The 27,632-nt window shown below is 54.1% G+C and overlaps 14 protein-coding genes and 1 non-coding gene across 15 annotated transcripts; 11 read left to right on the plus strand and 4 right to left on the minus strand.

The window, feature by feature from the left end:
- Window positions 1–101: 101 nt before the first annotated feature.
- Window positions 102–1,364, plus strand: CLUP02_11203 (GTP cyclohydrolase II; the record flags this gene model as incomplete). The annotated part of the gene is made up of 2 exons (XM_049290171.1): window positions 102–1,250; window positions 1,317–1,364. The coding sequence occupies 2 exons, from the start codon at window positions 102–104 to the stop codon at window positions 1,362–1,364; spliced, it is 1,197 nt and encodes a 398-aa protein (XP_049147316.1).
- A 570-nt stretch (window positions 1,365–1,934) lies between these two features.
- Window positions 1,935–2,833, plus strand: CLUP02_11204 (dynactin Arp1 p25 subunit; the record flags this gene model as incomplete). The annotated part of the gene is made up of 4 exons (XM_049290172.1): window positions 1,935–1,945; window positions 2,041–2,122; window positions 2,208–2,437; window positions 2,515–2,833. The coding sequence occupies 4 exons, from the start codon at window positions 1,935–1,937 to the stop codon at window positions 2,831–2,833; spliced, it is 642 nt and encodes a 213-aa protein (XP_049147317.1).
- Window positions 2,834–3,285: 452 nt separating this feature from the next.
- Window positions 3,286–4,995, minus strand: CLUP02_11205 (5-methyltetrahydropteroyltriglutamate- homocysteine methyltransferase; the record flags this gene model as incomplete). Its single annotated transcript, XM_049290173.1, has 5 exons — window positions 3,286–3,351; window positions 3,409–3,848; window positions 3,909–4,223; window positions 4,292–4,699; window positions 4,866–4,995. The coding sequence occupies 5 exons, from the start codon at window positions 4,993–4,995 to the stop codon at window positions 3,286–3,288; spliced, it is 1,359 nt and encodes a 452-aa protein (XP_049147318.1).
- Window positions 4,996–6,047: 1,052 nt separating this feature from the next.
- On the plus strand, window positions 6,048–7,355 carry CLUP02_11206 (F-box domain-containing protein; the record flags this gene model as incomplete). Its single annotated transcript, XM_049290174.1, has 1 exon — window positions 6,048–7,355. The coding sequence occupies one exon, from the start codon at window positions 6,048–6,050 to the stop codon at window positions 7,353–7,355; it is 1,308 nt and encodes a 435-aa protein (XP_049147319.1).
- A 1,534-nt stretch (window positions 7,356–8,889) lies between these two features.
- Window positions 8,890–9,600, plus strand: CLUP02_11207 (PRELI-like family protein; the record flags this gene model as incomplete). Its single annotated transcript, XM_049290175.1, has 1 exon — window positions 8,890–9,600. One exon carries the CDS (start codon window positions 8,890–8,892, stop codon window positions 9,598–9,600), a length of 711 nt encoding a protein of 236 aa, XP_049147320.1.
- A 642-nt stretch (window positions 9,601–10,242) lies between these two features.
- Window positions 10,243–13,058, minus strand: CLUP02_11208 (RF-1 domain-containing protein; the record flags this gene model as incomplete). Its single annotated transcript, XM_049290176.1, has 3 exons — window positions 10,243–11,438; window positions 11,507–11,617; window positions 12,038–13,058. The coding sequence occupies 3 exons, from the start codon at window positions 13,056–13,058 to the stop codon at window positions 10,243–10,245; spliced, it is 2,328 nt and encodes a 775-aa protein (XP_049147321.1).
- A 158-nt stretch (window positions 13,059–13,216) lies between these two features.
- CLUP02_11209 (uncharacterized protein) lies at window positions 13,217–13,599 on the plus strand (the record flags this gene model as incomplete). The annotated part of the gene is made up of 2 exons (XM_049290177.1): window positions 13,217–13,301; window positions 13,364–13,599. 2 exons carry the CDS (start codon window positions 13,217–13,219, stop codon window positions 13,597–13,599), a joined length of 321 nt encoding a protein of 106 aa, XP_049147322.1.
- Window positions 13,600–14,453: 854 nt separating this feature from the next.
- Window positions 14,454–14,858, plus strand: CLUP02_11210 (uncharacterized protein; the record flags this gene model as incomplete). The annotated part of the gene is made up of 3 exons (XM_049290178.1): window positions 14,454–14,590; window positions 14,684–14,744; window positions 14,793–14,858. 3 exons carry the CDS (start codon window positions 14,454–14,456, stop codon window positions 14,856–14,858), a joined length of 264 nt encoding a protein of 87 aa, XP_049147323.1.
- A 169-nt stretch (window positions 14,859–15,027) lies between these two features.
- Window positions 15,028–15,522, plus strand: CLUP02_11211 (uncharacterized protein; the record flags this gene model as incomplete). The annotated part of the gene is made up of 1 exon (XM_049290179.1): window positions 15,028–15,522. The coding sequence occupies one exon, from the start codon at window positions 15,028–15,030 to the stop codon at window positions 15,520–15,522; it is 495 nt and encodes a 164-aa protein (XP_049147324.1).
- Window positions 15,523–16,609: 1,087 nt separating this feature from the next.
- On the plus strand, window positions 16,610–17,302 carry CLUP02_11212 (glutathione S-transferase domain-containing protein; the record flags this gene model as incomplete). Its single annotated transcript, XM_049290180.1, has 1 exon — window positions 16,610–17,302. One exon carries the CDS (start codon window positions 16,610–16,612, stop codon window positions 17,300–17,302), a length of 693 nt encoding a protein of 230 aa, XP_049147325.1.
- A 537-nt stretch (window positions 17,303–17,839) lies between these two features.
- CLUP02_11213 (uncharacterized protein) lies at window positions 17,840–18,367 on the minus strand (the record flags this gene model as incomplete). Its single annotated transcript, XM_049290181.1, has 2 exons — window positions 17,840–17,957; window positions 18,027–18,367. The coding sequence occupies 2 exons, from the start codon at window positions 18,365–18,367 to the stop codon at window positions 17,840–17,842; spliced, it is 459 nt and encodes a 152-aa protein (XP_049147326.1).
- Window positions 18,368–20,379: 2,012 nt separating this feature from the next.
- CLUP02_tRNA173 lies at window positions 20,380–20,466 on the plus strand. Its single transcript has one exon. It is a non-coding gene; the product is annotated as a tRNA-Pro (tRNA).
- A 667-nt stretch (window positions 20,467–21,133) lies between these two features.
- CLUP02_11214 (uncharacterized protein) lies at window positions 21,134–21,611 on the plus strand (the record flags this gene model as incomplete). The annotated part of the gene is made up of 2 exons (XM_049290182.1): window positions 21,134–21,446; window positions 21,514–21,611. The coding sequence occupies 2 exons, from the start codon at window positions 21,134–21,136 to the stop codon at window positions 21,609–21,611; spliced, it is 411 nt and encodes a 136-aa protein (XP_049147327.1).
- A 386-nt stretch (window positions 21,612–21,997) lies between these two features.
- Window positions 21,998–23,476, minus strand: CLUP02_11215 (RNA polymerase Rpb7-like domain-containing protein; the record flags this gene model as incomplete). The annotated part of the gene is made up of 1 exon (XM_049290183.1): window positions 21,998–23,476. One exon carries the CDS (start codon window positions 23,474–23,476, stop codon window positions 21,998–22,000), a length of 1,479 nt encoding a protein of 492 aa, XP_049147328.1.
- A 791-nt stretch (window positions 23,477–24,267) lies between these two features.
- CLUP02_11216 (uncharacterized protein) lies at window positions 24,268–27,554 on the plus strand (the record flags this gene model as incomplete). The annotated part of the gene is made up of 4 exons (XM_049290184.1): window positions 24,268–25,261; window positions 25,669–25,826; window positions 25,923–26,048; window positions 26,133–27,554. 4 exons carry the CDS (start codon window positions 24,268–24,270, stop codon window positions 27,552–27,554), a joined length of 2,700 nt encoding a protein of 899 aa, XP_049147329.1.
- Between the last annotated feature and the right edge of the window lie 78 nt (window positions 27,555–27,632).

A 27,632-nucleotide genomic window follows, 5' to 3' on the forward strand; every position in this document is an offset into this window, starting at 1 on the left:
TTGGAATTGACCGTCTCGCGTTCCAACGTTACCTGTTCTGCACAGCGCACCAATTCCCTACCCCCACTTCCGCGACTTTCCATCACCAAAAACCCCCCGCCATGCCCGACTTCGAAGGCAAGCCAGACGGCGCGGGAGCGCCCAATGACTGGCGCGAAGATACTCACCAGCTCCCTTCTTTCTATTCTCCGAAACAGAAGACAGTCGACGGCCCATCCGACCATGCCTCGGGCACCGCGCACCCAGAGCCCGAGCAACTGAGCCTCTCCAACCCCGCCGCCGCAGCAGCCCCCGCAACAGCCGACGACGACGCCGCATCGACAACCTCGGCCACCCAGATCCCGCCACCCTCCCTCCTCTCGCCAGCCTTCACACCGCCCGCGACACCGGGGACATCAACCCCCCTCACAGCCGAGGCGGCTCCGCGCGGCGTCCCCGTCGACAGCTCCGTTCCCTCGGGCGGCTGCGGCACGAAGCGCCCCCGCCTCCTCGAGACCCTCCCCGAGGTGCAGTGCATCGTGCGCGCGCGCATCCCCACCGTCAACGGCACCGAAATGTTCCTGCACTTGTATACCAACAACGTCGACAACAAGGAGCACCTGGCCATCGTCTTTGGGCCCCACATCCGCAGCCAGTCGCTCGATGCGCCGCGGCCGGGCGAGACGGAGATGGATCGCATGATTCGCGGTGCGTACACGGGTCGTTTGTTCCCCGGAAGGTCGACGAGCGGTATGCCGGGCGGCGTGGCGACGCCTGTTGGCGAGGAACCGCCTGCCCAGCGCGGGCCTGCGCTGGTAAGGATTCACTCCGAGTGTTACACGGGTGAGACGGCGTGGTCTGCGCGGTGCGACTGCGGCGAGCAGCTCGACGAGGCGGCAAGGCTGATGAGTCTACCCGGGAACACGAATGGTGGTATCATTATCTACCTGCGCCAGGAAGGGCGCGGTATTGGTCTCGGGGAGAAGCTGAAGGCATATAACCTCCAGGACCTCGGCTCGGATACCGTCGAGGCGAACTTGCTGCTGCGTCACCCTGCGGATGCCCGGAGTTACGGGTTGGCGACGGCGATGCTGCAGGATCTTGGGCAGAGCGAGGTGCGCCTGCTGACGAATAATCCTGATAAGATTAGGGCGGTGGAGGGCCCCAATCGCGAGGTGAGGGTTACGGAGCGCGTTGCGATGGTGCCGCTTTCGTGGAAGGGACGAGGCGGGTTCCGGAGCAACGAGGTTGAGGGGTACTTGAAGACAAAGGTAAGTCTCTGTTGTGTTTGGTTGTGTTTGGTTGTGTTTGGATTGCTGGAACTAACAGAACTACAGATTGAAAAGATGGGACATATGCTTGACATGGGTGGCATGCCCCATTGAGGAGCGATCTACTTGGGGCATTGGGATCGCATATATCTCTGATGTCTGATGGCTGGTGTTGAACGAAAGGAGGTCACAAACATGGTTGAAAATCATCAAGCATATGGTAGAAAACGGCGTACGGGTTGTTTTGATACGAATACCTGGGACATTGGCGTACTTGGCATACTTGTCCGCTGGGATCCCCAACGACTGGAAATGTTCATAGCATCGTTGGATAACTGGACTCATGGCAATTTACGGAAAAAGATCATTGAGGCGGCGGCTAGTTTTATCTGGCATTGAGGTGTGCATCTGCCAGATACACTTACCTACCTAAGGTAGTACTTAAGCTTGAGTTGTATCTGTCTACCCAAGGTACATACTTTGGTGTAAGTTACCTAGTGGTTGAACAGAAATGTCGAAATGACGGCTTGCTGCAATATTGATTCCAGGAAGGCTTGGGAGTGTAGTGGTCAGAATTATCGCAGTATATCTGAGCGCAATTCCGGGATTGTCCTTTAGATGTGCCTTGGATAAAGATAAAGCGCGGGCCGGTTCCCCTCCAAAAGTCGCTCCGGGACCCCTATAATGATGTACCGGTACGGAGGTGGGCGCACTGACCCGCCGACAGGAAGCTCCAACCAACGTCACACCCAACTCGCCATACGCAAACTCTCACTTATTCGCATCCCAGCTTCAACCCAGATGCTCCCCAGAGCTTCCACCACCAGTCCACCATGTCGCGCAGAGTAGCGAAGGGAGACTACATTGAGACCGTACGCCCTCCATCCCCTCAAAATCACCCCCTTCAACACAATCCACGCACCGAGTTCACCGACTAACTCCCGAGTAAAACAACAGGACACAGGCAACAAGGTCGCCCGCAAAGCGACCCTCGTCGGCACCCAGAATATCATGCTAGGCGGCAAGACGGTAATCCAACCAGAGGTCATGATCCGCGGCGACCTCGCCCGCTCAGCACAGCCCTCTGCCGGCGGCGCCCCGGCCAACAGCACGGCCGTCGCGATCGGGAGATACTGCTTCCTCTCCAGGGGCGCGCTCCTCCGGCCTCCAGGACGGATGTACAAAGGGTATGTTCTCCCCAAACCCACCACCGCAATAGCCACAAACACCATCGGACCCCATGCTGACTTTCCTACGTTCCCAGAGCCTTCACATACATGCCCCTCCGCATGGGCGACCACGTCTTCGTCGGCGCAAACGTCGTCATCCAGGCCGCCTCGATCGGGAACCACATCCACATTGGCCGCGACAGCGTCATTGGCGAGTTCGCCATCGTCAAGGACTACGTACGCATACTCGAAGGCACCGTCGTGCCGCCCAACATGGTGATCCCGAGCTTCAGCGTCGTCGCGGGCCAGCCGGCGCGCGTGGTGGGCGAGGTACCCGAGGGCGGGCACGAGGAGTTTGAGTTGAGGGAGCTGTATAAGACGGTGGGGAATAATCCGCAGCCTTTGACTGCGTGAGGTCGGGTCGGTGTTTTAGTGCCTCTGGGGGCGGGAGGGGGAAGAGATGCGTGTGATAGTAGAAGTTGGTTGACAGCTTGGCATTTGCTTGCGCGATAGAGACGGAGTTTGGCGTAGGTCGAGCTTTGAGCTCAAATGATACCCTTTCTTTTTCGCAGTGAGGACTTTGTTCCTGTCTCGTTCCGACTTCCACGTGTGGCAACGTTGGTTGACTTCGCGCGTTAGGGAACTTTTTAATGGTTGGTCGATGCTCCGTCGGAGCTCTTCATCACAGAGGCTTCTGGCAAGGCATGTTCGGTTCAAAGTTGCTGCAGCTATGAGCTATCACATACATATAGGCAACCTCAAAGAAAACATCTGACAGAGGAAGATACACTTCAGCGCAGCGGGACCCCTTAAGCCCCATGCAGCAACCCATCCCGAACGCCGCTGCTCACCCAACTTTCAAGACTTCAAGGCTCACCCGGCCATATCGAATCAGCCAACTCCCTCACAAGCTTCAACTTGTTCACCATATCCTGATGCGAGACCGAATTTCCCAAATGATGACTCGCAAACCCACACTGCGGACTAACCCCAATCCTCTTCAACGCCTCCTCGCGCGTCTGCCCCGCCCCCTGCGCAACATAATCCGCCGCTTGGAATACCCTCTCCCTCAGCTTCCCAACATCCTCGAGCGCAGGGAACTTTGACGTGACGACGCCCAGCACGACGTTCTTGTGCGCCGGCAGCTCCCTCAGCGGTCCGAACCCGCCCGCGCGGTCGGTGTCGTACTCGAGGAAGTAGGTGTCGGCGTTGATCTCGTTGAAGAGGCGCGAGGCGATGCGGTCGTAGCCGCCTTCGGAGAAGTGGCGCGAGTAGGCAAAGTTGCCGCGGCAGAGGTGGATGCCGAGGTGCATGTCTGCGGGGCGGGAGGTGATGCAGTCGTTGTAGAGTTTGATGTAGGATTGGAGGAGGGCGTCTGAGTCTTCGCCTGCTTCTTTGAAGCCTTGGAGCATCTTTTCTGAACAGAAGTCTGGGAAAATACGGTTCCTGTCAGCGGAGGATATGGCACAGGCAACGGGGCGTCACTTACACGCCAGGTTGGGATCGTCAATCGTCACATTGCGGACACCGTGCTCATAAAGAACCTCAAGCTCGGTGCGGTAGGCTTTGGCGATATCGGCAAAGTACTCTTCGTCATTGGCGTAGACGTCCTTGGGATAGGCGTGGCCCTTTTGGTAGCGGAGATGATACCACTCGGGCGCGGGCAAGGTCAACTTGGCCTCCTTGACGCTTTCAGGAGGGATATTGCTCTTGAGGAACTCCCACTCTCTCAGGTAGGTGCTTCCCTTGTGCTTGATCTTGCCGGTGCAGACAATGGACTCGCCGGGCTTGTGATCGCTCTCAACTGGGTGCCACATAGCGTCAGCCTCCCCAATCTCGAGGGTATCGAGTATCCCGTGGGCCAAGACTTACTAAACGCCGCAATGTCCGGCACGTACATGCGAAATATATCCCAGCTCGGCGTGTCGACCTCCTCGAACCCCTCCAGTCCGGGGAAGAAGTTGCCCCAGAACTGGTGGCGGCGGTACTCGCCGTCGTTGATGGCGTGGAAGCCGAGGTCCAGCTGCGTCCGGACGATCTCGCGCACGCCCTCCTCCTCGAGGCGGTTGAGCTCCTGGTCATCTGCAATCTCTACGGCCTTTTTTCCGTCCAAGGCGACGCGCTTGTCAGTGAGGGCCTTGGGCCGCAGGAGCGAGCCCATGTGTTCGGCGCGGAAGGGCGGTTTCTGGTGGTTCTTGGACGTCATGGTTTCTATTTTGCGTAGACGAACAGAAAGTGATTGGTATTGCAGTGGAGTAGAGCACGAGAAGAACCCTCTGGCTACGGCGTATATATAGACTTTGGTACTCGCGACGAAGCGTGGGGTTGCGAAAGGGGATAGGCCTTCGGCATTGCGAGATCCAATGGCCTAGCTAGGTAACTTTCCTAGGTTGGCCAGCCACTCGACCCAGGTCTCGCGAGGGCGTTCACTCTGGTGTAAGACTACCCGAAGCAAACAGACTTGCGCTTTCTTGGACCTGGACCCCCGTCAGGACGATGTCATCCGGTGCCACCATCACCACTTCCCCCAAGCTGCCCATCCACCAAGATTCCCCGCTTTCCCCGCCCTTTGTCATAGCTTAGTCGAGGGGGTCTGATCATAAGTTGCTGGACGGCAGATGAGTAGAGCGGCGTCGGAATCGGCTATCAGTCGTTGGCCGCTTAAGTAAATGCGAGTGTTTTGGAATTGGTGCCTGGTTTCTGCTAGGTTGAAGCCATTCTCGAGGTCGATTTGCTTCTTCTCGGCGCAGCCAAGGCTAGGTACCTATGCGCCGTAAGAGCGCAGCGGTGGAGACGCTGAATGATTGTCGTTCGAGGAAAAGGTACTTTTATATGGCTTGCATTCATTTCAAGATCATAAGTCTTCCGACATAAAATAAAGTAATGTCTGGTATGTAAGTGCTGACTGGACTCTTGTGTAGCTCAAGTGCATCGCCGATTCGTCGGCTGCCGTGCTTCTAGCTATTCGCAGTGTTATCGAGATTGGTACTGGCAGTTTCCCAATCACTGACCCCAGGACATGATCCACTTATGGTCAGTTCACGAATTGATAAAACCCATGTCTATCACATGCACTTAACGCCCTTCGAGAATCTCAGACAACAAAACTAGAGATACCAAGAGATGTCATGGGAGGGAGGTGTGAAGATCCGGAGCTTCGAACTCGGAGCTTTTATCGTTATCTTATCGCAGGAGCTCTGGTGGAACACTGTGGCGAAGGCCGCCCGTTCCCGTGGCGGCGGGGCAAACGGACCAGGACCCCGCGGTGACATGTCGCCCCCATCCAGGTCAGGTAACCTCGGAGCTGCATCTCATTGAATGGCAAGATTTCTATGATAGCATCCATCATTAATCCTCTTCTGCTCCAGTCTCTTCAGCCATAGTGTTGGATTGAATCCGAGACTGAGATCCTTCCATCAGCAAACTATCAGCCTATCTCATCCGGGGCGGCTCCATCGCTTCGTCTGAACTTGAAACTTGCCTCGGCCGGGACTATTCCGTGAAACATCGCCCTCTAGGCCATATTCTGTATTTCGTTCGACGACATAGTCACTTCGCATCAATCCATCGAGACGACTTCCGCATCTGCGATAAAATTCTGACAGCCTCTGCTGTAATACAAGCAACGATGGCCACCTCCGTCAATGATCTCCCAAACGAGATCCTAAGCCAGATATTCTCCCACCTGGACCGACCTGCGCCATCAGACTCGAAACTCCATGATCAACCAAGCTCTTTCATGCTGCAGAACCTCTTTTTTGACCGCGATCTCAAGACTACTTCTCTCGTTTGCAAGCGATGGCGAGGTGCCGTGCTCCCTCTGCTGTTCCGCCATGTGGTCTGGACATTCGACCGATTCGAGTTACCGCTCATGGAAGAGACGGGAAACCCTGCGTCCGCGATCGAGTTTTTGTCATTCCTCCGGGCGAACAATTTGACCAACTATGTCGAAACACTTTCAATGTTTGTCGAAGATGCCATGGGCAGCGTATCGGACGGCAGTGCCACTCTTATGGAGACAGGCTTTGCGAACAAGGCCTCGTACAGCGAAGACTACAACTGGCTCTGGACGACAATCTTTGAACATATTGATCCCACCCGGCTTACAATGATTGCGTCGCCACGGGTGTTGGCCCAGATGCTATCGCGTATGCTCTTCCTTGGGGATGCGTGGAACTTTTCCATGCCTCGGCATGTTCTTTCGCTATCACGCAAAGACAAAAGGACAAAAGAGACGCAACTCGAGGCACCGGTGACAGCATCATCAACAAGTCAGGCATCTAGTTCTGAACTCACACATCAGAAGCGTGTTCCATGTGGCCTCTTCACCATCCGCCCATGGCAGGCTCTCTTACTGAACGAAGGATCCTCGACGCGAGTCTACAAGACATACGAATTCTACCTCAAACGCCCACCTTCCATCCTCGGCGCTCTTCTGGGCGCAGAAGAGTTCCCCAATGACGAATCCATGATCCCCTCCTCGATCCGCGACCTCTCCTACGTCGGCATCTTCCCCCTATCGAGCCACTTCAACACCCTCGTCCAAAACGTCCCGCGCCTCGACCGCCTCTTCGTCCAGCTCGTCCCCCGAAACGACATCCTCTCCGACCACGAAGAAATGCGCAACGTCGACCTCGCCGATCTCTGGATGGAGCGCAACACGGCCTACTCGATGCTGTTCCGCGAGCTCTTCAACCCGAGCCCGGACAGCCCCTGGCTCGAGCTGAGCGTCTTTGAGAGCGGCGACGCGGCGGACAAGGAGGCGTGGGATATGGCGGTGCAGTTTGTGCAGTTTAGCGGCGTGCAGGGGTGGCGGGTCGCGGGCGAGGGCGTCTTTGCGAGGGAAGGGGACGAGGACGACGTCGGTGCGATCCTCGGCATGTCTCAGTCAGTGGCGCCAGCGGGATCGTCAAGATCACAAACATTGTCTGGGTGATGTTTACTAATACGGCAGGTGCGAGAAAAGACTCCCGGGTAGACTCAGACGGATGGCGTTCAACGGAGTTGCTTCGTTGCCAGTGTCTAGCGTTACGCTTTACATGAGAGACGCAAACGCGCCGTAGAGGGGCGTTTGTGGGGCATATGTAGGAAGATCAGGACATTCCTTGGGCCAGCCGTATCAAGCAGTTTATGACGATTCTGCCACGACCTAGGGCTATGGCAGGCTAGACACACGAGGTATGATGGTGGGAACTTCACATGCTAGGATGTGGGAAGATATCGTAGGGACATGAACCATGGAGCAATCACCAACTGCAAATTCGAAATTACCACCGACGTTTCAAAAGTCCCAGGCTTACATTGGCCCATCGAAAGACCATGCTCCCAGCGTTGTCCTCTGTTGTGTCTTCAAGAGAGGATGTACAATGCAAGACCCTCAATCACCTTCTCAGCAAATATCACGCCGACCCCTGGCTGTGTATTTTAGATCCGATCTAAGGCCTCGTATCGCCACCCAACAACGCCGAAGCAAATGTTTGATGTCTCGGTCTATCGCAACAAAATCGATAGCCAATGAGACTCATCCTCGAGTATCAAGCAAGCGGTGCGGTCGGAGGAGAACATTGGACTATCTCTATCATCAAACGTTTCTCCACAAGCTACCATACGGCATACACGTGGGGAGTTTCAGACGTAAAGTCAAAAGCCGAGCAGCGAGCTTCCATCTTTGAACTGAGGTTGAGTTCCGAGGTGGGGCCAAGGTGAGGCTTAAACCAACGACTGACAGCTCGCACCTTGGTAAGCAAGTAAGGAAAGGTAAGCCCTCGGTGAGCTCGGTGTACTCCACATCATGTGATTTTGCCACTCAGACGGCCCAAGCTCGTCTGACGAAAAGCGGGCGCAAAGGCGTCTCTCAGCCAATCATTAGCCGCAATACCTGCAGACAAAGCCAATTGGCGCCTCCTCTCAGTGGCTGGAAGGACCCGGTGTGGACGGTGCGGCATGGTCGGGGAAGGAGGCACTGGACCCAGACCAAAAAGAAAGTCGCACCGGACGGGAAGCTGCTTCCCCAAAATCATCGACCTATCGAACGATATACGCACGAGCACTACATCATTACCTTACATCCGCCCTCTCCTCTCCCCTCCCCTCCTCATCTCCTCCTCTTCGTCCTCCTCGTCACCATCTAACCCCCTCTTTAGCTGCGGCCACCTCCCCTTATTCATTTCTCGCATTCCTTCGCCTTTCATACCATTTACGACTGCGGCGAAGACTGGGCGCAGATCAAATCCCGACCCTGACAAAAACCAACGACTTGGTGGCCGAGCTTCCGGACGAAGCTTCAAATTCTTCTTTTCCTCATCCCTCGAATCAACAATCAATACGTGCATTGGATTGCCATCTCGAGGCTCTCAATGTCAACGCCTCTTGCATTCCGACGAACGTGAGCGCCTTCCACACAAAATACTCGACCCACGACGATTGGATTTCTTCAAGAACACATCGACTCGAACACGCTTCTCGTCAACATGGTCCTCTCTCACACTACGAACCACACCTACTCCCACCCCTTCCCGACCGTGACACTCGCCTACTTCCTCCGCTACTCTTCGCCCAAACTCAACCCGTTCTCCACCCATGTCCTCAGCACCGACACCATCGACAGTCGCCTCGACCCGGTGACGGGCCGGCTGCACACCACCCGCATCCACCTCAAGAAGTCTCGCATGCCTGCGCCCGTCTTCAAGCTTCTCCCTACATCCATCACCGGCGGCGGCTCCAGCGAGAAAGTGAGCTATGTTCTTGAGAACTCAGTCATTGACATGCGCGAGGGTTGGATGCGTACCGAGAGCAAGAATCTCAGCTTCATGAATGTGCTCTCCGTTGTGGAGAAGCAGGACTTCCGCCTTCCCACCGATGCAGCTGACGCGAACACCGACGTCACAACCACATATGTCTACAAGTCGCGTCTCGGCGAAAGGCTTTGCGGCGGCAAGAAGGACCAGATGCAATCTGCCGTCGAGCAGCCGGAGCAGAAGGAGGGTCGCTGGATGCCGGGCTGGATGAGCGGACTCGGCGCGCGCGGCGTTCAACGCAGTATTGAGAGCATCGCTTCGAGCAAGACACAGGATCAGATGGGCAAGAGCCGTGAGGGCATGCGCGTCGTCCTGGAGAGACTTAGGAAGAATGGCGTCGTGGGCGTGCTGGAGATGATGAGACGGGAACGCCAGTTGGCCTGATGGCCGTGCCCGGCTCGACGAATGCGCATCTCGGAACGTGACCTGGGCTGGAGGGGAGAGAACACCCATGTATACCATTCACCAAGGGTCATTGACGACATTGCCCGGTCCGTGGGTCACGTTCGGAGGTTGCTGTACCCCTATCACACCACTTTGTTGTACATTATTCTATGACCATAGCGCGGCGTCTTTATGGCTTTCTTTTTATGGCGGTTTTTTTATGGCGGTCGGGAGGACACGGCAAATATGGAATGGACTGCGACGGATACGGAAAATTCTTGGACTCCTGTCATGCCGTCCCTGTATGACATCCCCTCTCTTGGATTTGGCACTTACGTAGTCAAAAATAACATGTAAAAACTTTGAAATATTTATAAGCTGGGCCAACCCGATCTGTGCAAGTTTTTCTCAGCTGCAGAGTTGTATGTTGGCTCACGGTCCTACATAATGCCATGGATAGCTTGTTTTTTTGTGACCATTTGTCTGCGTATTCTGTTTTGTATTCACTTTGATGGGTATCACCGTTTATTCAGGCTCAGCAAGTCAATCATCTGACCAACATCAACCTTGCCTTGATCATGTCTTCTTTACTCTACAAGTTTACAGTATAGTACACTTCTATACAAAGAGTCGTGTCCGCGTTCACTTTTGCGCCTTCTTCGCTTCAGCGTTGGCAGCCTCCTCGTCGGCCATCATGGCCTCGATATCCCCAGACACAAGCCAATCCCTGACCTCGTCCACAATCTTATCCAGCGACTCGCCCCCCGCAATCACATCGGGCAGATTATGCACATCGATCCCCGCCCGGTGGTCCGTCACGCGGTCCTGGTTATAGTTGTACGTCCGGATCTTGTCCCCGCGCGTAATCTTGTGCTTGGACAGCACAGAGTTCCTCAATTGGGCGGCGGCCTCCTCGCGCGCCTCGCGCCGCTGCAGAGCCACCCGCGACCGGATCAGCTTCCACGCGTCGTCCCGGTTCCGCGACTGCGACCGCGAGTCCTGCATGCTGACGACGGTGCCCGTGGGGATATGCGTCATGCGGATCGCGGACTCGGTCTTGTTGACGTGTTGCCCGCCCGCGCCGCGCGCCCGCATCGTCTCGATCTTGACCTCGGACGGGTCGATGAAGAAGTCGCTCTCCGGGTTGTTGATGTCTTCCATGTCGCCGCCGTTGTCGCCCTGAAACGAAGGGAGGACCCAGACCGCCACGGCGCTCGTGTGCACGCGGCCCTTGCTTTCCGTCGCCGGGATCCGCTGGACGCGGTGCATGCCCGCCTCCCCGCGGAAGAGGTCGTACGCGCCCGGGTCCTGGACCTCGATGACGGCTTCCTGGAGGGGGCTCTCGCCCGCCGCAGAGGAGGAGTCGCCCGCCGCGTCAGCCATGTCGTACTTTATAACGTTTGCACGCAAGCCCTTTCTTGCACAGTAGCCCTTGTACATCTTGAACAGCGTGTCGGCGAAGAAGCGGCCCTCAAGACCGCCGGGACCGGGGCGGAGCTCTAGGAGGCAGGGCATGTGCGCGTAGGGGTCCTTGGGCGTGAGCGAGGCGGAGAGCTTGCGCGAAAGGGAGCTGAGCTGGCCGTTTGTGGCTTGGAGTTCCTCGGCGGCCATTTCGCGGAGCTCTTTATCCTTGGAGAAGAGAAGGCCGTCGAGCTCGGCGATGGAGGATTGTGCCTTTTCCCATTCTCGGAGGGCGGTTACGACGCTCGAGAGCTCGCCTACACGGCGGGCCGTTTTGGAGTCGTAGTCTGCTTCGAGGGCCGCGGCGAGGGCGTCGTGTTCTTTTGCGATGTTGCGGGCTCGTTGGAGGAGGGCTGGTGGGAGGGTTGCTGTTGCGTCTGGGGTTCGACGACGTATTAGTTAGGGGATCGTAGAGGTTCAGAGTCGACGTGGATTGAGAGCTTACCGGAGCTAGCATGGCGGATGAATTGGGTCGCTCTGGGCTTCAGAAGCCCTCCCAGGCAGCGACGGCACACCCATGGTGCTGCGAGCATACTCGGACAGCGAGGCGGACTGGCTAGAGAGGAATTAAGAGGAATCGGGTTACTTTTTGGAGGTGGTCAAAAAAAGTTTGGATGACCCAGAGCTTCGGTACAAAGTTCCGCGCCAGTGACATCAATTCACTTGCAGTCCAAAAAAAAAGTGCATTATGTAATACTCTGCATTTCATCTCATCAAACAACTCAACATGAATGTTTCTTCGCACCCAAGTTTTTGTTGGCTTTTCCCCTGTTATTCATCTTGATTCTTATTGAATCCCATCTCTACTGAGATTTATCTTAGCTTTTATCATAGACTTCAGTCTCATCTCACACAGTTCACCGCCAGATAACCACTGCATACGCTCGTTTCTTAACATCATTAACTCGTATTGTTCATACCGTCCTTTGACGTTTAGCACTTTGGCTTGTATCGTCCAAAGATGCAAGCCACTCACGCACACGGCCCTTGTCCTCTCCGCCCGAGGGCATAACATATTGATCCAAAGGTTTCTGGACCGTACGGGGGCCTGCCAAGACCCCTTCTCTCTCCAGGTATGCTCGCTTGGCCGCCAGCGGATAGGTTAGGTACATCTCGGCCATGCCTGGCTCCATCAAACTTCGGCAAGCGATCTCCAGCCCATCAGGCACAAGTCTATCCTCAAAATTGAACCATACGTCGGCTACAGCCTTCTTCATGATGAAGTCTCGAGGAGGGATCAAGAGCCCTTGGCTTTTCAGGTATGCCCGTTTCTTCGGCAGCGAGAATCTCATGCACACTTCGTCCATTCTCGTCTCGCTGAATTCCGTTGCAATGGTCTTTAGTCCAAAGGGTACCAGTTCGGGCCCAAAATTGTCCCTCACGTCGGTCATGGCCAGCTGAATAGGGTCGCGCATTTCCTTTTCTATGCTCTTCATTATGCCCGTGCACTGATCGAGGATGCGGGTGACCCGGTCACATGTCACCTCCATCAACTCTTGCCGCTGCTTCGACTTGGTCCGCCGCGGTGTAAGCCGGACCGGATGGATTGCGACGGCGTCCAGCGCCGGGCCCATTGAGGCTATTGTCTTCGCCCTCTTTGTCGTGTGTTCACCGTCGGCGGCAGCAGAAGCAGCTGTCATGGCCTGTGTTCTCTTCACACCAGCGATGGACTTCTGCAATTCGGCTTGGCTGCGGTGGAACTTTTGGACGCCTCGCTCAATCGCCATGCGTCGAGATGCGGCGGGCGATGGTAGTGCTGGCCAGTCGCTCAGAAGTGGTACGCGACGGTTGCCGTCCTTGTCGTATTTGGTGTCGCTGTCTTCTTCTTGCGCATCGTCGGAGGACGAATCCTCCTCAGTGAAGTACTCGTCGGACGATGCATCCATCATCTGCCCCTCGAGTATGCCAGTCACCTTGATTGCCGCCGCGGCAGCTGCGCCTGCAATCGCCGTATAAATGACTGGTGTTTCTTCGCCTGAGTCTGTATCTGGATACATTGCTGTGATATCTTAGCAATCCATTCGCTTTATTCAAAGTAGGCAGATCATGGCTAGTTTAAGTGCGAACTTGGCTTCCCCTGACAGAACTCTGCGTGAGTGAGGGCGAGTCGCGTGGACCTCGCCAAACATTCACCGCGTTATGGAGTTGCCCAATCATGAATACTGAATCGTATTATGTAAACGTCATCCAATCTATTGATCTGCTCGATGGTTCCCGTTCCGCAAGATTGAGTTTACAGAGTTCACATATATCCTTGCGACCGCACCACTATTTTAACGGCTTTCGATGGAGGCTGAATGAGTTTCAACTCAGCATTCCCCGAGGTTCGTCGGGTTTCTTCAACACCAACAGTTCATGCTCATGACTCTGTGTTCATCACGCGCCATTCATGCTTTCCTCTCCCTCTTCCCAAAAGGGCTCTCGTATATCCGTATGTCCAAGCCATGCTTATCCCTTCACTTTGCCCTGCCAACGTCCATGACCGAGGTTTCCCCAGAACTTCTAGTCCCAGGTATGCAACCTCACGAAAGACCATAAAGCTCCTGCTTCGTGTCCAAGTCATTTCGGCACGAGCAGCATTATAGCGAAGGATTAAGCCCATGCAGCTTCAGTGCGGACTCAGGTTCATGACCGGATGGTATTACATATCCGTGCTAAGAATTTGTATGCCCACGCAACTCGGCTGAGCCACATCCTATCTCCGAGTCAAGCAAGCTTAGGACATAGCCGTAACCTACCGACAACCTTCCGGATATCCGCCTCGTATGGCTTGAAAGGTCTTTTCGTTTACCAAAGCATTTTGTTTACTAAATCCAGTTTCGTTTCTGATTCCCGAACTCCGTCGTCGTTTGGACAAGCTAAGCTGTAAATACTCTGCCTGTCCTATCAATGTATTCCTAAGCCTCAGCATAAACTACCCTAATTCCCGAAGACCTTTTTCTACTCGTTTCCCGAACGTGGCTGGCGGAACGTCAAGCTAGCTCGAATGACGGGCCTTTGCTCACTTAGACACCGGTCACGGCATGCATGATCCGACCTTTGTGGGGATGTTTGTTTCCTTAAATCATAGTTGTCGACTCATTAGTCGACTGATGTCGTCTAAAGTCTCACTTCTGTCTTGAACACCTGACTCCGCTTAAGACATATCATATCCCAGTTTAGTATGAGCGTAAGCCTCCTCCATCGGGGCCAAGGGTGTTACAGTTTTGAGGACGATGAGACCAACATCTCCTCCTTGAAATTGTGACTATCATCCGGAATCATGGTGTTAATGGTAGGTCTGTCTTTGTTTCTGGAAAGAATCTCAAGACAACATTATTATTTCTGAAGCTTGTGTTACTCATCAAACCCGACTGTTTGAACTATCATTGAATAAGCAGGGTCCCCGCAACATGGTCGATAATGAGTTCAGGAGATTGACGACATTGAGAGAATACTTGATTAACCAGTCTTCAATTCAGGGGTGTCGCATGGTCAGGAACTTCGCGCTCGCCTTTGCGGAGTTTTTTGAAGCCCGGATCGGCTCGAAGTCGGGCATTTTAAGCGGCTGAATCCTTCCCACAGACTAAGTTATAGCGTTGAGAATTAAACAGGTCTGCGAACCACTCATGTTCTTGAATAGCACCAGCACTCCCGTATATGCGGAACTCCCTGTGAGGATTATTTGGGCCAAGCTCTTCTCAGTAAGCGTCAGGCAGAAGCGACGCTAAAAGTGGCTTGACCAGAGTCAGGTGGATATTGTGCTGCTCGTATTCAATTCAGGGCTGAAAGTTCACCCTCCTATGACACAGCCCTAGCGAGTGAAGATCATCCCTTCAACTGGGGATTTAAGAACTCAGCTAAGTCGCCCCTAAGTAAGTCCCAGAAGCAGTCTATAAGCCTCATTCAGCCCTACAATTCCGCATTCGTTCCTCACAAGCTTCAACGGTTTCTAGTGCCGAAGCTGTACTTTCGCTAAACATCACAATGAAGTGCTCTACCATCATCGCCGCCTCCTCCTTGGCCCTCGTGTCAGCAGGAAACTGCAGCCTCCCCCAAATCAACCTGGGTCACTTCTCCTTCCCTCATACCAACATGTTCGTCGCCTGGTCGCCCTACACACCGACCACGATCCAAGAGCTCGACGACGTGTGCGTCAAGGCGGGCGCCATCAAGGGTACTGCTACGTGGACCGCCGTCCGCACCGCGAGCACTTACACGTCGGGACCCATCTGCGGAAACCCCTTCAACATCACGAGCGATGAGACGGGCGTCACGTACCGCAACCTCGAACTGGCTTGCAGCGACGACAACAGCGAAGGACTGGCGACGCAGGTCACTGCTATTGTGGACGCGACGTCCCAGACTACTGTTCAGACATGCACGCCTGTGCTGGTGGACGGTCAGCCGTTCCGCTTGGGCGATGGTTGCTCCAACTATCGCGGCAGCTCTCTGTCTTTCGACTTTGCTTGTTCTTCATAAAGCTGAAGACAGTGGCTTTTGGGTCAGCTGCTGAGTTTCAGGTATAACTATGCGCATTATTGGGACAATCATGAAAAGTTAGAAAAGTTGGGCTCAGCCTGTTAGACACAAGCCCCAGGTTGGCATGGGGTTTCCACTTTCTCGTACCAACATAGACCTCGAACCATAAAAGCCGATCAAGCCTATATCAGAGTCAAATCACTAAAGTTTTAATTTCCTGATAATTTGTCTGCATATGATACGCAAGGTAATAGACATAGGATGCCAACTTGGAGCTCAACTCATTGTCAATGAATATCACTCAAGCACAGTACCTTAGGTATTCGAGATACGCCAGCCAACGTTTGCCACTTCTCTCGAGTTCCTATAAGGCAGCTGATAAACATCTAATTCATTTCTCATGCGGCACAGTAAGGGGTCTAAACCACTTGCCTGAGCCAATTTCTGGGCATGCTCGATATACACTTGGTGACTGAGAACGGCCACTAATCATCGTTGGACAACCATGTGGAGTTCCTAACAGGTCTGCCCTGTTACGTTAGTTCAGTGCCAAGTGGCAGAGCTTATACGCCTTAGGGCGGCTCTCCGCGTTTAGTTAATCAAGCTAAAGCTTATTGGCACTGAAACCCTCCAAATCGCAACGCCCTTCCACTGACATCCGTCCCACACATTGACTTGGCCTCCACATTTTGCCGGTCTTAACCTGCCTCTTCGGCATGACCAGTCGTGATACCAGCTCAATTCGTCATAACTTGGCGGAGCTTGCAGCTTGACTAAGAAAGTATTGGATCAACCGAGTTTCAAGCTGTGGGCGATAGGACTAGTGTTCATCATCTGTCCCTGCTTGGCGACCTCCACCGTCACGAGCTTCGATCGAAAGGCGTGACAAGATATCTAGAAACCAGCACTGTTGCATGAGTCAAATCAAGTCGATAATCTCAACTTATATAAACCACATCTAGGATTCAACCATACTTATCCGCCCCCGGCTGGTAACCGTTCATCATCAAACGATTTCTTGTTTACTCCGGCTTTCCGCAAGATCCTCCCAAGTCCCCCCCCCCCCACCCCCGCCTAGACACTTACAATGGGTTACGTCCTCTACATCGCCAACAAGCGCTACTCCAGCTGGTCCATGAGACCCTGGGTCCTCCTCAAAGCCCTCAACGTCCCCTTCGAAGAGCGTCTTCAGACTTTCGTCGCCGGTCTTCGCCAACCCGCGTTCCTGAGCTTCTCTCCCTCAGGCAAAGTCCCCACCCTCCAGGACGGCGACACCACCGTCTGGGACTCCCTCGCCATTGTGGAATACATCGCCGAAGACCACCCGGCCGCCTGGCCGCAAGACAAAGTCGCCCGCGCCTTCGCCCGCAGCGCCGCCGCGGAGATGCACACCGGCTTCGAGGCCATCCGCGACCAGTGCTCCATGAACGTGGCGCTGCGCATCGACCTCGGCGGGCCGCCCGACGCGGCGTTGCAGCGCGACCTTGACCGGCTCGAGGAACTCTGGGTCGAGGGTTTGACGCGCTTTGGCGGGCCGTACCTCGCGGGTGCGGAATTCAGCGCCGCGGACGCCTTCTTTGCGCCTGTTGCGACGAGGATCCAGACTTTTGGGTTGAAGGTTTCGGAGCCTGCGATGAAGTATGTGGAGACGCTGTTGGAGCATCCTGCTGTTAATCAGTGGGTTGTGGAGGGTATTGCTGAGACGGCGAGGGAGCCGTACCATGAGAAGGACGTGCTGAGAGGCCGGAAGGTCTTGAAGGACTTGACTCAGACTCAATGATTTACATGCTGGAATTGGCGATGATGGTTAGGGTTTCTTGTTACATGGCGCAAGGTGGCTATTCGGGTACATGATGCTAGGCCTGTCTCGACTGCTCTAGGCTCTCTCGGGATGTCGATGGGAGATCCATCTAACGAAGACTTGCTTGCAAATAGAGATTTCACTTGAAGTTGCTTCTTCTTTGAACTGACTGTGAACGAGTTTGAGGCGGCGAGAGACTCCATGTCACCTACTAACTTGACTCTCTAAGTGTACAAGTCTAACCCCTTCGCGGACCAGGCGTACCTGTTCCTTCGAGCATCACAGACGTTTGGAGCTTTGGAACTATTATGCAGTTGAGAGACTCCTGAATTGATTGCACACTGCCTGATATGTTTCAAGACTGGCCTACAACCCGGCGTCTTGAGATTGTGCAGCTAGACTGTAAGTCTGTGAAGATATATATATATACAAAGAAGTTGTAGGTCTTTGGGCCTCTCGGCAGCCATTTGATCTTCGTACACCTAGGTACATCGATTTCTTTAATAACATCAAGTCTTAGTTGGGGTTGCAATAGAAGCAGCCCATGTTGTTGTCAATTCCGCTGGCCAGGTTGCCGCCGGGGTATCTGAAGATTTGGTGAGAGCCCTTGGTGGCGTCACAACCGCTGCCAGCTCTATGAGGTCGTCAGTTTCTCACACTCAAGACACATCAAATACGGAAGACTAAGAAAGGGTTCCCGTACTGGTAGAAATCGCACCAACCACCGTTGTCAGGGCCTACAGAGCTAATACGGGAGACCCAGTAGGAGTCAGGGTAGATGCCGACGCTGATGGGGTAGCAGCCGTAGTAGCAGGAACCACTGAAGTTCTGCCCGTCACACATGTAGACGCCCTCACAGATGCGCTTGTTGAGACTGCGGGCGGCGTTGGAACCGTCGGACTTGAGCTTGGCGACCTCAGTCTTCAGCTCCTCGTACGGCAGGGGACCGGCGAGGACGTAGGAGTTGGCATCCTCGGGAACGGGGCTGGGGGCGGTAGCCACGAGGGTGGCCGAGACGAGAGCAAGGAGAGAGGAGACGCGCATGTTGGTGGTTTTGCTGGTTTTTTTGAGAATGGTAGAGAGGCAGGACTTGTTGAGATGGTTTGTCTTGTGTGAGGAGTGGTGAGAAGGGTTGAGGTTGACGGGAAGGCACCAGGCTTAATATACCCGGAATTAGAGATGACTTCCTGAGAAGAGCCACCCGAGATACTATTAGCAAGGCAAAGGACGGTGTTCAGCTGTCCAATGCATGGGTTCCTCGGCTCATCTTCAGCTATCACTCATGACAAAGACCATGCTTCAGCTCGGGGTGGATATCACAACAGGAGACTAGGTGGGCTTACAAGGCGTCGGCCATCAACTCAGCTCCGAAGCATCCACGAAGGATTTTGCGAAGCCACCATGTTTGATAGAGATTATTTTAACGGACGGCGGGGGTTCTCAAAGAACCTAGTCTAGCTTGAGGGTATTGCAACATCGCGCGTGCCCTGTTGTGCTTCTATTCGGAAAAGTCGGAAGAGCTCCTACATGATTGGAGCTGGCATCAACTCAGAGAAGATAGAAGAGACTAGACTTCACAGGGTTCCGCCGCATCCATCGCCTCATAGGGATGAAGCTCACCAGCATGTCTTTGAAAGATGCCTAGACTTCATGGGCTCTTCCTGATGAAGAGTCTCAGAGCATAAGCTTATAGGCTCTAGATTGGAGCGGGGGCGTTATTGATAGGCTCGAACACCGAATCTCAAGGGTTGGGCCGGGAGACGGCTGACGGTGAATGGCTCATGATTCACACGTACGAAAAGTTGAAGACTCTCGTATGGAAAGAACAGAAATAGATCCATGATGTAGTAAGGTTGGAATTGACGTAAATATGGCATGGGAGCATTGTAGGCTAGGAGTAGAAGAGAAGGTCCAGATGAAGGGCAGATGAACTCGAGACTAGGCAGCGAGAATTCGTTCAGCCTAAGCAGCGGTTCTACCGTTACATTCAACGAACCTGGCTAAAACTACGTAGCGTAAGGGGTGTCAGCGGGGACTTGTGCCGTTGACGGCAGTCCTTCGGCGTTGAGAAGTCTGCACTTGCAGTCGTTATTCTGATATCCATCGGTACAACATGGTGGGCGAGCGAATAGTGTCACTACCCACCGCAGGTGGCAGAGGCGGGTTAGCGGGAGCTGCCTATCCGCAGTAACCATGTCGAAACATGCCACGGAGATCATGTCCGTCGATTGCAGTCTTCACGCTAGTGAAAATTTAAACCCCACACTTTGAAGGCTTAACTTAGGATACCAGGGTCATTCAAGATACGGGTTGGGAGAACGAACAGCTCGAAGTTGTTGTTCTGAGCAACAAGATGGCACGGAAGGATGGCTCTTTGCAAGTCGGCAACGGTTGGCATGGCTTAGCCCAAGACGACGCAGAGCTCGCATGATTCAAAGTCCTTCATCAAGCACAATACACTCGCCAAACGTTGATATCGTAAGATGAAGAAGTTGGAGATACGAGCGCTGTATGAGGCATGGTGTTTGTGCAGGTGAGACCCTCGGCTTCGCGTAGCCTGAAGGATTCGAATCCCGACGTTCGCAGCTGCGGTAAGCGACGTGAACTTATCAAGGGGGACCCTGAGCCAAGAGGAGATTACCATTGCGGCGGGTCTAGCTTGGCCAGCTTGGCTGTGCAACGGCGATTGACGAAGGTGATAGGTATAAGGCACTGGCAGTCTGTCCGGGAATCGATTCTCGAACCTATCGAAAAGATCGAGGTGTTAAGAGCTGAAGAATGAGATAATTCGCGGGAGAAAGGCCAGCCAATCTCGATGAATTGCGAGGTATCCTATACGGACGAGGCATTGTTTAGGAAAACTGCCATCTCGTCATATGTGCGTGAGCGTGCACTTGCATTTGTTGTGAGGAGCGTCAAATGGCTGCGACTTTTCAACTTCGGGATCTGGAATGGCACTTTTTTCGCGCGCAGCGGCACAGCCTATGATCGCGGGCATCCGTAGCTTCAAGATTGGTTAACAAAGCGGTATTTGTCGACAACCAATAATCGTATCAGCCCTGATGGTCTAGCGGTATGATTCTCCCTTAGGGTCTGCTCGGCACGTTTGGGAGAGGTCCCAGGTTCGGATCCTGGTTAGGGCCCAGTTCTTTTGTTTTTGCCAATACAAACTGTTGACTAGGTTAGATGGACTCACAACTGTTCGCTGGCGTATATTTGGCACGGATATAACCATTTTGTTAACTGGGTGGTGACCGGATGGACCAGCCCACTGACCTCATTTTGTGTTAGTGGTGTTGGGGTTTTTTGGGCTGTGCTTGTAAAGGAATGGGAGCATAGCAAGGAGGATCAAAGATATCAGCCCTACCTGCTGGGCGGTCGAATGTGAGAATGTGATTGAACGAAAGTAAGAGCAAGATAGGGAAGACATGTTAATGGCTCAATATTGCCTCCAGTGCAAGCTTCAAGTTCAAACATGAGAGTCCGGACTTAGAGTTCCTTAGGCTCTGATGGCCAGAGGTGTAAAGGATATGCTTCGGAGGCCTACTGGAGGCCTACCATCAACTGCCAGAGATTGAACTCTAAGTAAACGTTCGAAGATAATTCTCGCTTGCTTGCTGGAGAGAGATACAATAAATCATGAATTGCCTCTTCAATATGTTCCAAACATGTCAAGAAGAAGCAACCGAGATAGTCGTAAATCGTTCTTGATAACCCAAACCTACACGCAGTCCGACGATCATTCTTGCAATGACAACAATCAAGATAGAACTAGGAAGAGATACAATTTCAGCTCCCAAATTCAGCGACATGTTTCGCCTTGCGGAGAAAGGAGACAGAAACCTCGACCACCGCCACGTAGATCTCATGAAGGCCGAATCCCAGACCAAGAAGATCACCAACTACATCCGCCGCAGCGTCAAAGTCTTTGTGCGTCTGCGCGATACCGTTACTGAGCTCTTGAAAGAAGCCTTGGGCCTAGCGATCAAAGCGGGCAGGATAATGCTCGAGTTTGCCAAGGAGCATCCCGTCTTTGTTACCATCATCGCCATTGGCGTGATGGTTATCGTTGCCCCTTGGGTTATTGAGGCCCTTGGCTTTGGCGAACTTGGACCTATTGCCGGTAAGTCTTGTAATCTCATGCCATCGTTTCGTTTTCATCGATCAAATTCTTACCAATTTCAATCTAGACACCTTTGCCTCCTGGTGGCAGGCGCGATATGCCGGATACGTTCCCAAGGGGTCTCTCTTCTCCTTCCTCCAGTGGCTGGGAATGACTTGGAAATGACTCCTGGGGTTACTTGGGAAGGGATTTCGATTACGGGCCAAGCTTTAATGCTTGAAGCCAGGCATATTAATGACTGTGGAAAGGACAAGGTATGGCGACATGTCGCTGGGGCGTGTAGTTCTGGGCCAAGTTTTCTGCAAGTCTGTTAGGCCAACGGCTAGCATCCCAATTGAATCCTATTGCCTCGCAGCTCATTTTCACTGCACTACTTGTGCTCGTTCATAGCCAACCGTCTGTCAGAGCGAGTAGCTCGCGGTCCTGAAGTATATGCAAAGTATTGTATCATTGTCAAATTTTCCCTGACCCTCAAAACGCCCGAAAAGTCGACCCACGGGGAATCATAAGACACAGAGAGCAAAGCTTATCTATTACAAAGCCCCCCCTTCTTATGCCTCCTCCGTCGAAATGCCCGTAAACGCCTCCTTTTCACCATCTGCGCCCGCCTCATTATCCGTCACGGGCTCCGTCGTCTTCCACACATCGTTCCTCAACGCCTTGTCCTCCTCATCCTCGACCTCGCCAAACTTGGTGACGCTGAACTCGGGCATGGCACGCCGTTCCTTGGAGAGGATGCCGCCGCTCTTACCGGCTCTGCGTCTGCGCTCCTGCTCTGCGTCGCGCTGGATCGCCGCCTTCTCACCCGCGGCGTCGAGCATCGTGCCCTCCAGGCTGAGGTACCCGTGGTCGCCGCTGACGCCGACGTCGAACGCCTTGATGCGGAAGCGCACGCGGCCCTTGACCTTGTCCCCGGCGCCGTCGACCCAGAAGCCCGTGGTGTGGATCTGGCGCACGGCACCATGCTCATCCTCGGCGGCGACCTCGGTGTTCTCGACGTCAAAGGGGTCGGCGACGTAGGAGGCAGCCTCGGCGGAGCCGGCGTGAACCCAGCGCCATTCCGGGGGCAGACGGCTGGATTCAATACTGGCGTTGAACTTGCCCCAGCAGACGACGCCGACGTGGCCCTCGTTCTCAAGGTTGATGCTGCCTTCCATCCAGGCGCCGCGGCGAGGGACAAAGAGGTCGACGTCGACGGTCACGTAGCCGAAGCCGACGGCGTACTCGTCGACGGAGGTAAGGTCGCAGTGCTCCGAATCGCTCTTGGCGGCGTAGCGGCGGCCGGGCTGCTCCGAGACGGCGACGTTGCGGAAGGCGAGGAGGACGCCCTTGAGGTCCGGGACGTAGCGGTTCACGAGGGGCTCGAGGTGCTGCGTCGCGGCGGCGGTGCAGGGTGTGTCCCAGCCTATGGGGTAGATGGGGAGGTATAGCGAGACGGTCTGGGTGTAGAAGGGGAACTGGGGCTTGGAGGGCGCGTCGGGGGGTTGGTGGACTCGGCCTGTTGATTTCGTCTTTGCGGGGGAGTCGACGTCCATGGCATCGGCGTCTGCGTCGGCGACGGTTTCGGGGGACGCTGCTTGCTTGCTCTTCTTTTCCTTGTTTTCGCTCGCTGGCGGCTCTGCGGCATCTTCGACTGCTTGCGCTGACTCCTTCTGTTCTGACTTGCGCTTCTTCTTTTTGTCCTTCTTCTCCTTGCGCTCGGCATCCGAACCGTCTTGTTCGGCGGACTCGCCTACTGACTTTCTGTGCTTGTCCTTCTTGGACTTCTTCTTTGCGGATGATGGCTCGCCATTGGTATTGCTCGTCGCGGCGGCGTCCATTGAGAGGTCCTGTGAAGCCTGAGGAGATTCTTCTTCTTCTTCGTCGTTGGCGTCGTTCTTGGCTACACCGAGGCTCTTTGTGCGCTTGTGCTTGCGCTCTTCGACGGCATCGTCGCCCTCCTCGCGCAGGCGCTTCTTCTCCTTCTTGTCCTTTTTGCTCCTCTTGTCGGACTTGTGCCCATTGGTCGCTGGTGAGTCGGTAGACGCCATATTTGCGGTTTGGAGGGTTGCTCGGCGGTTCGTGGTTGGGGTGTTGTCGTCGTCGAATCTCGCCCGGCGGGTCGCGAGGTAGCTGCGATCCCGACTGTCGAACCAAAAAAAAAAAAAAAAGGTTGAACTTCAAAAAAATTTCTAGGGAAACTTCACCGATCGGTGGTGGGGTTGCCCGTCTCCCGCGTGTGGGTCCGTTGTCCTCTCAGAAAACACCGTGCCGACAGGGATACCTAACGTGGTGGGGCCTTGAGGAGTACGTACCCAGCCCGGTCGGAGTCGGGAATCTCGCTGGGCTTCAATGGCGTGCCTCATCCGAACATTTCGCTTCCAGTTGAATCCGGGATCACCAGAGACAAAGTTTCATTCTACCGGAGGTCGGAGACACAAGATGGTTGCTTGTGGTGGAGAACCCCGGTTCCAAAGACCGCTTACATTCGGCTTCTTCACAGCCTGTTGTCTCTTTGAGGGAGTGTGAATGGGCGAGATGAACGGCGTGGGGCTCGACGGTTCTCGCATCCGTTCCCCTCATTGCTTCCAATGCCCCTCCATCTCATAAGCGCACCTTGAGATGGCGTCAGACTCGAGGGGTCGAAGCACAGCTTGCATGTGTCTAGTAGTTTCAGTGGAGTGAACCATTGAGCCGTTATCGCTCTGTGTTTTGTAATACACTTGAAGCTATAAGAACCAGACATCCGGCCACAGGCACTCACTTCCAGGACTTGAAGACCCTTTACAACAACCATATATCTTCTACGCTCATAAATCGTATTCGTTCGTAACACGACATCATGGCTACCTTCAAAGCATCCAAGATCTTGGTGTTCGGCGCGACTGGCCAGATTGGTGTTTTCATCACAGCGGCATTGCTAGATGCCAGCCCCTCTTTTGACCAAATCACCATCTTCACATCGCCGACCACAGTGGAGAGGAAAGCAGACTTGCTCGATGGCTGGAAGAAGAAGGGACTGAAGATCATCGCCGGCGATGTCGACGACACGGAGCAAATCAAGGCGGCTTACAAGGATGCCGATACCGTTATATCTGCGCTGGGTAGAAATGTGATTGAGAAGCAAATCGATCTCATTAAATTGGCCGAGGAGACCGACTCTGTCAAATGGTTCTTCCCCTCCGAGTACGGAACGGATATCGAATACGGTCCCAAGAGCCCCAACGAGAGGCCTCACCAGGCCAAGCTCAAGGTACGCAAGTACATCCGCGAGAGTGTTCAGAGACTCAAGTACACGTACCTGGTAACGGGCCCTTACGTCGACATGTTCTTGACTTTGCCGTCGATTGCGCAAGAGGCTGGCGGGTTTGACACAGCTGCCCGTAAGGCAGTCCTGATTGAAGACGGCGAAGGGAAGACTGGTCTTATCACCATGAAAGAGTACGTTTCCAATTCCACACGCTTACCCGTGTCCCCCAGTACTGACTTGAGTGTTCAAAGCGTTGGTACAACATTGGTGGCATCGCTTCGTCACCCCGAGGCATCCTTCAACCGAGCTCTCAAAGTTCAGTCCTTCGTGGCGACCGGCAAGGAAATTGTGGCCGAGTACGAGAAGCAGACTGGAGAGAAGTGGGAAATCGTCTATTCGTCGCTGGAGACCTTGAAGAAAGCTGAGGAGAAGGCGTGGGCTGAGGGCATCCCTTACGCCACCATCTTTACCTTGCGACGCATCTGGGCTGAGGGCGGCACTTTGTACGACAAGACTGACAATGAGAGGATCGGGCTTGGACCAGACGACGTTGAGAGCTTAGAGATCGCTGTCAAGAGATCACTGGGTAAGATTCGATAAGTTTCGAGCGTGGAAGAGACTACAATTAATTTTAAACTCTCTTATCCAACAGTTTCTAAATCCAGGTTGTGAAGGTCAAGAAAATATTGATTCCCGAGAGGCTTATGTTTACCAGATTATGTATCATGCTGGACAAACTGAATGTTACTTCTTAAAGATACATTAGTAAAATCCACTCATTGGGAAAGAGATCGATCAAAAACCACCTCATGATTTTAACATTGGCATCGAATGCTTCATAAGATATGGACTCATCAGCCTGGAGGCATAGCTTTATGCGATGAATGATCAGGTACCTGAGAGTGCAGCGAATAACGGCGCTAGGAAATGTACCTTAGTTACTGAACCGGATCCCGGCCCGCTCGCGGATCCTGGAACAGCGCGGCGTGCCAGGGACTGTGGCTGCTAGCGGCGCTGAAATGCGTAACAGCGACGTGTGGCAGCTGTGGCAGCTGTGGCATGTGGGCAGCTTCCCCATGACCACCGGCGACTTCCCCAGCTTTCCCAACTTCGCTTTGTCGTCCCGACTGCCCCCCTCTCGAACGAGGCAGGTTCCTTGTTCTCAACTGATTCAACTTGCCCCAAACACAAACCACCTTCTTCACACATTCCCGAGCTCACTTTAGACGACACACACAACCTCGCAGCATCCAGCGTCGTTCGCCAACATGGCTCCTTCGGGTCTTCGACAGTGCATGCACGATGTCAGCCTATACTTGCTTGTCTTAATTTCTGTCTCGACTTTGGGCCCCCTGCAGTTCGGCTTCCACCTTGTATGTCATTGCATCATTCCGCTCCAACGTCGTTTTGCTTAACCACGAAACGTGACTTGCTGACCCGCTGTGCCTCTCTTCCAGGCCGAGCTCAACGCCCCTCAAGATGTCCTTACCTGTCGAAAGAAGTCAATTGCGGCCAAGGGAGTGAAGCTTACATGGGTGCACTCGAAGGCGCCGGACCCCGAGCCCTGGCTCCCCGAGTGTATTCCCATGTCCGACGCCGTCTTCGCGACCGTCTCCTCCATCTTCACTGTCGGTGGCCTGCTCGGTGCTCTTTGTGCCGGCCCCTTGTCTTCGAAGCGCGGCCGACGTCCTGCTATGCGAGTCACGTCCATTTTATACATTATCGGTGCCATCATCGAAACCCTCGCTGGAGGTGCTGCTGCTCTGGCAATCGGCCGATTCTTCACGGGTATGGCGGCTGGCGCGTCTACCGTCATTGTTCCACTGTACATCAGTGAAATCGCGCCACCAAAGGAGCGCGGTCTGTTTGGTGCCATGACTCAGGTCTCCATCAACGTGGGCATTCTTGCCGTCCAAACTCTGGGCTTCTTCCTGAGCTACGGGAAGGCTTGGCGCTGGATCTTGGCTGCCGGCGTCTTCATTGCGTTGGCGCAGGCTTCCGGCCTCATGTTGATTCCTGAGAGCCCGGCGTGGCTGGCTGCCAACGGCGATGTCCCGAAGGCTCGCCGTACTCTGCAGCGTATCCGTGGCAAGGACTTCGACATCAGAGAGGAAGTCGAGAGCTGGGATGGGGAAGTGAACGCTGAGCAAGAGGGTCTCTTGGCCCAGAGCGACGACGTGCCGCCAGTGTCTCCTGGCCTGCCCAAGCACACCTCGCCTGTCCATCTTGGATTCTTCGACGTGATCAAAGACCCGCTTCACCGACCTGCTATCGCCGCTATTATCGGCATCATGTTTGCCCAGCAGCTGTGTGGCATCAACTCTGTCATCATGTACTCGGTATCTCTCCTGAACGACTTGTTGCCCGTCAGCTCCGCCCTACTGACGATTTTGATTTCTGTCATCAATCTCATTACCACTGCGGCTTGCTCTCCGCTGCCGGACAAGCTCGGAAGAAAGACCTGCATCCTGATCTCCATCATTGGACAGGGAATCAGCTCGCTGGTTCTTGCTCTTTCTATTCAGTTCGGGGTCAAGATCTTGTCGGCTGTGTCAGTCGTTTCATTTGTAGCATTTTTCGCCGTTGGCCTTGGACCAGTTCCTTTCATCCTTGCGTCCGAAATGGTCGGACAAGAGGCTGTTGGCGCTGTCCAGTCCTGGTCTCTAGGATCCAACTACATTGCAACCTTCCTGGTTGCTCAGTTCTTCCCGATCGTCAATAATGCCTTCAACAATTGGCTCGGAGGAGCTGGCTGGGTGTACTTCCTCTTCGCCGGCTTCGCTGCACTTTTTGCCCTGTTTGTTTCGGTGAAGGTGCCCGAAACCCGGGGCAAGAAGGACGCAGACGAAGTCTGGGGACGCACTAGACGGCTCGACTAAGACAGTGTCTTGCTTCTTGTAGTGTTTCAATGGTTTGAATAGAGTGATAAAAGGGACGGCGTTGGGAATGGGTGTCAA

Source organism: Colletotrichum lupini, chromosome 5 (assembly GCF_023278565.1).
Source record: "Colletotrichum lupini chromosome 5, complete sequence".
Classification (NCBI taxonomy): domain Eukaryota; kingdom Fungi; phylum Ascomycota; class Sordariomycetes; order Glomerellales; family Glomerellaceae; genus Colletotrichum; species Colletotrichum lupini.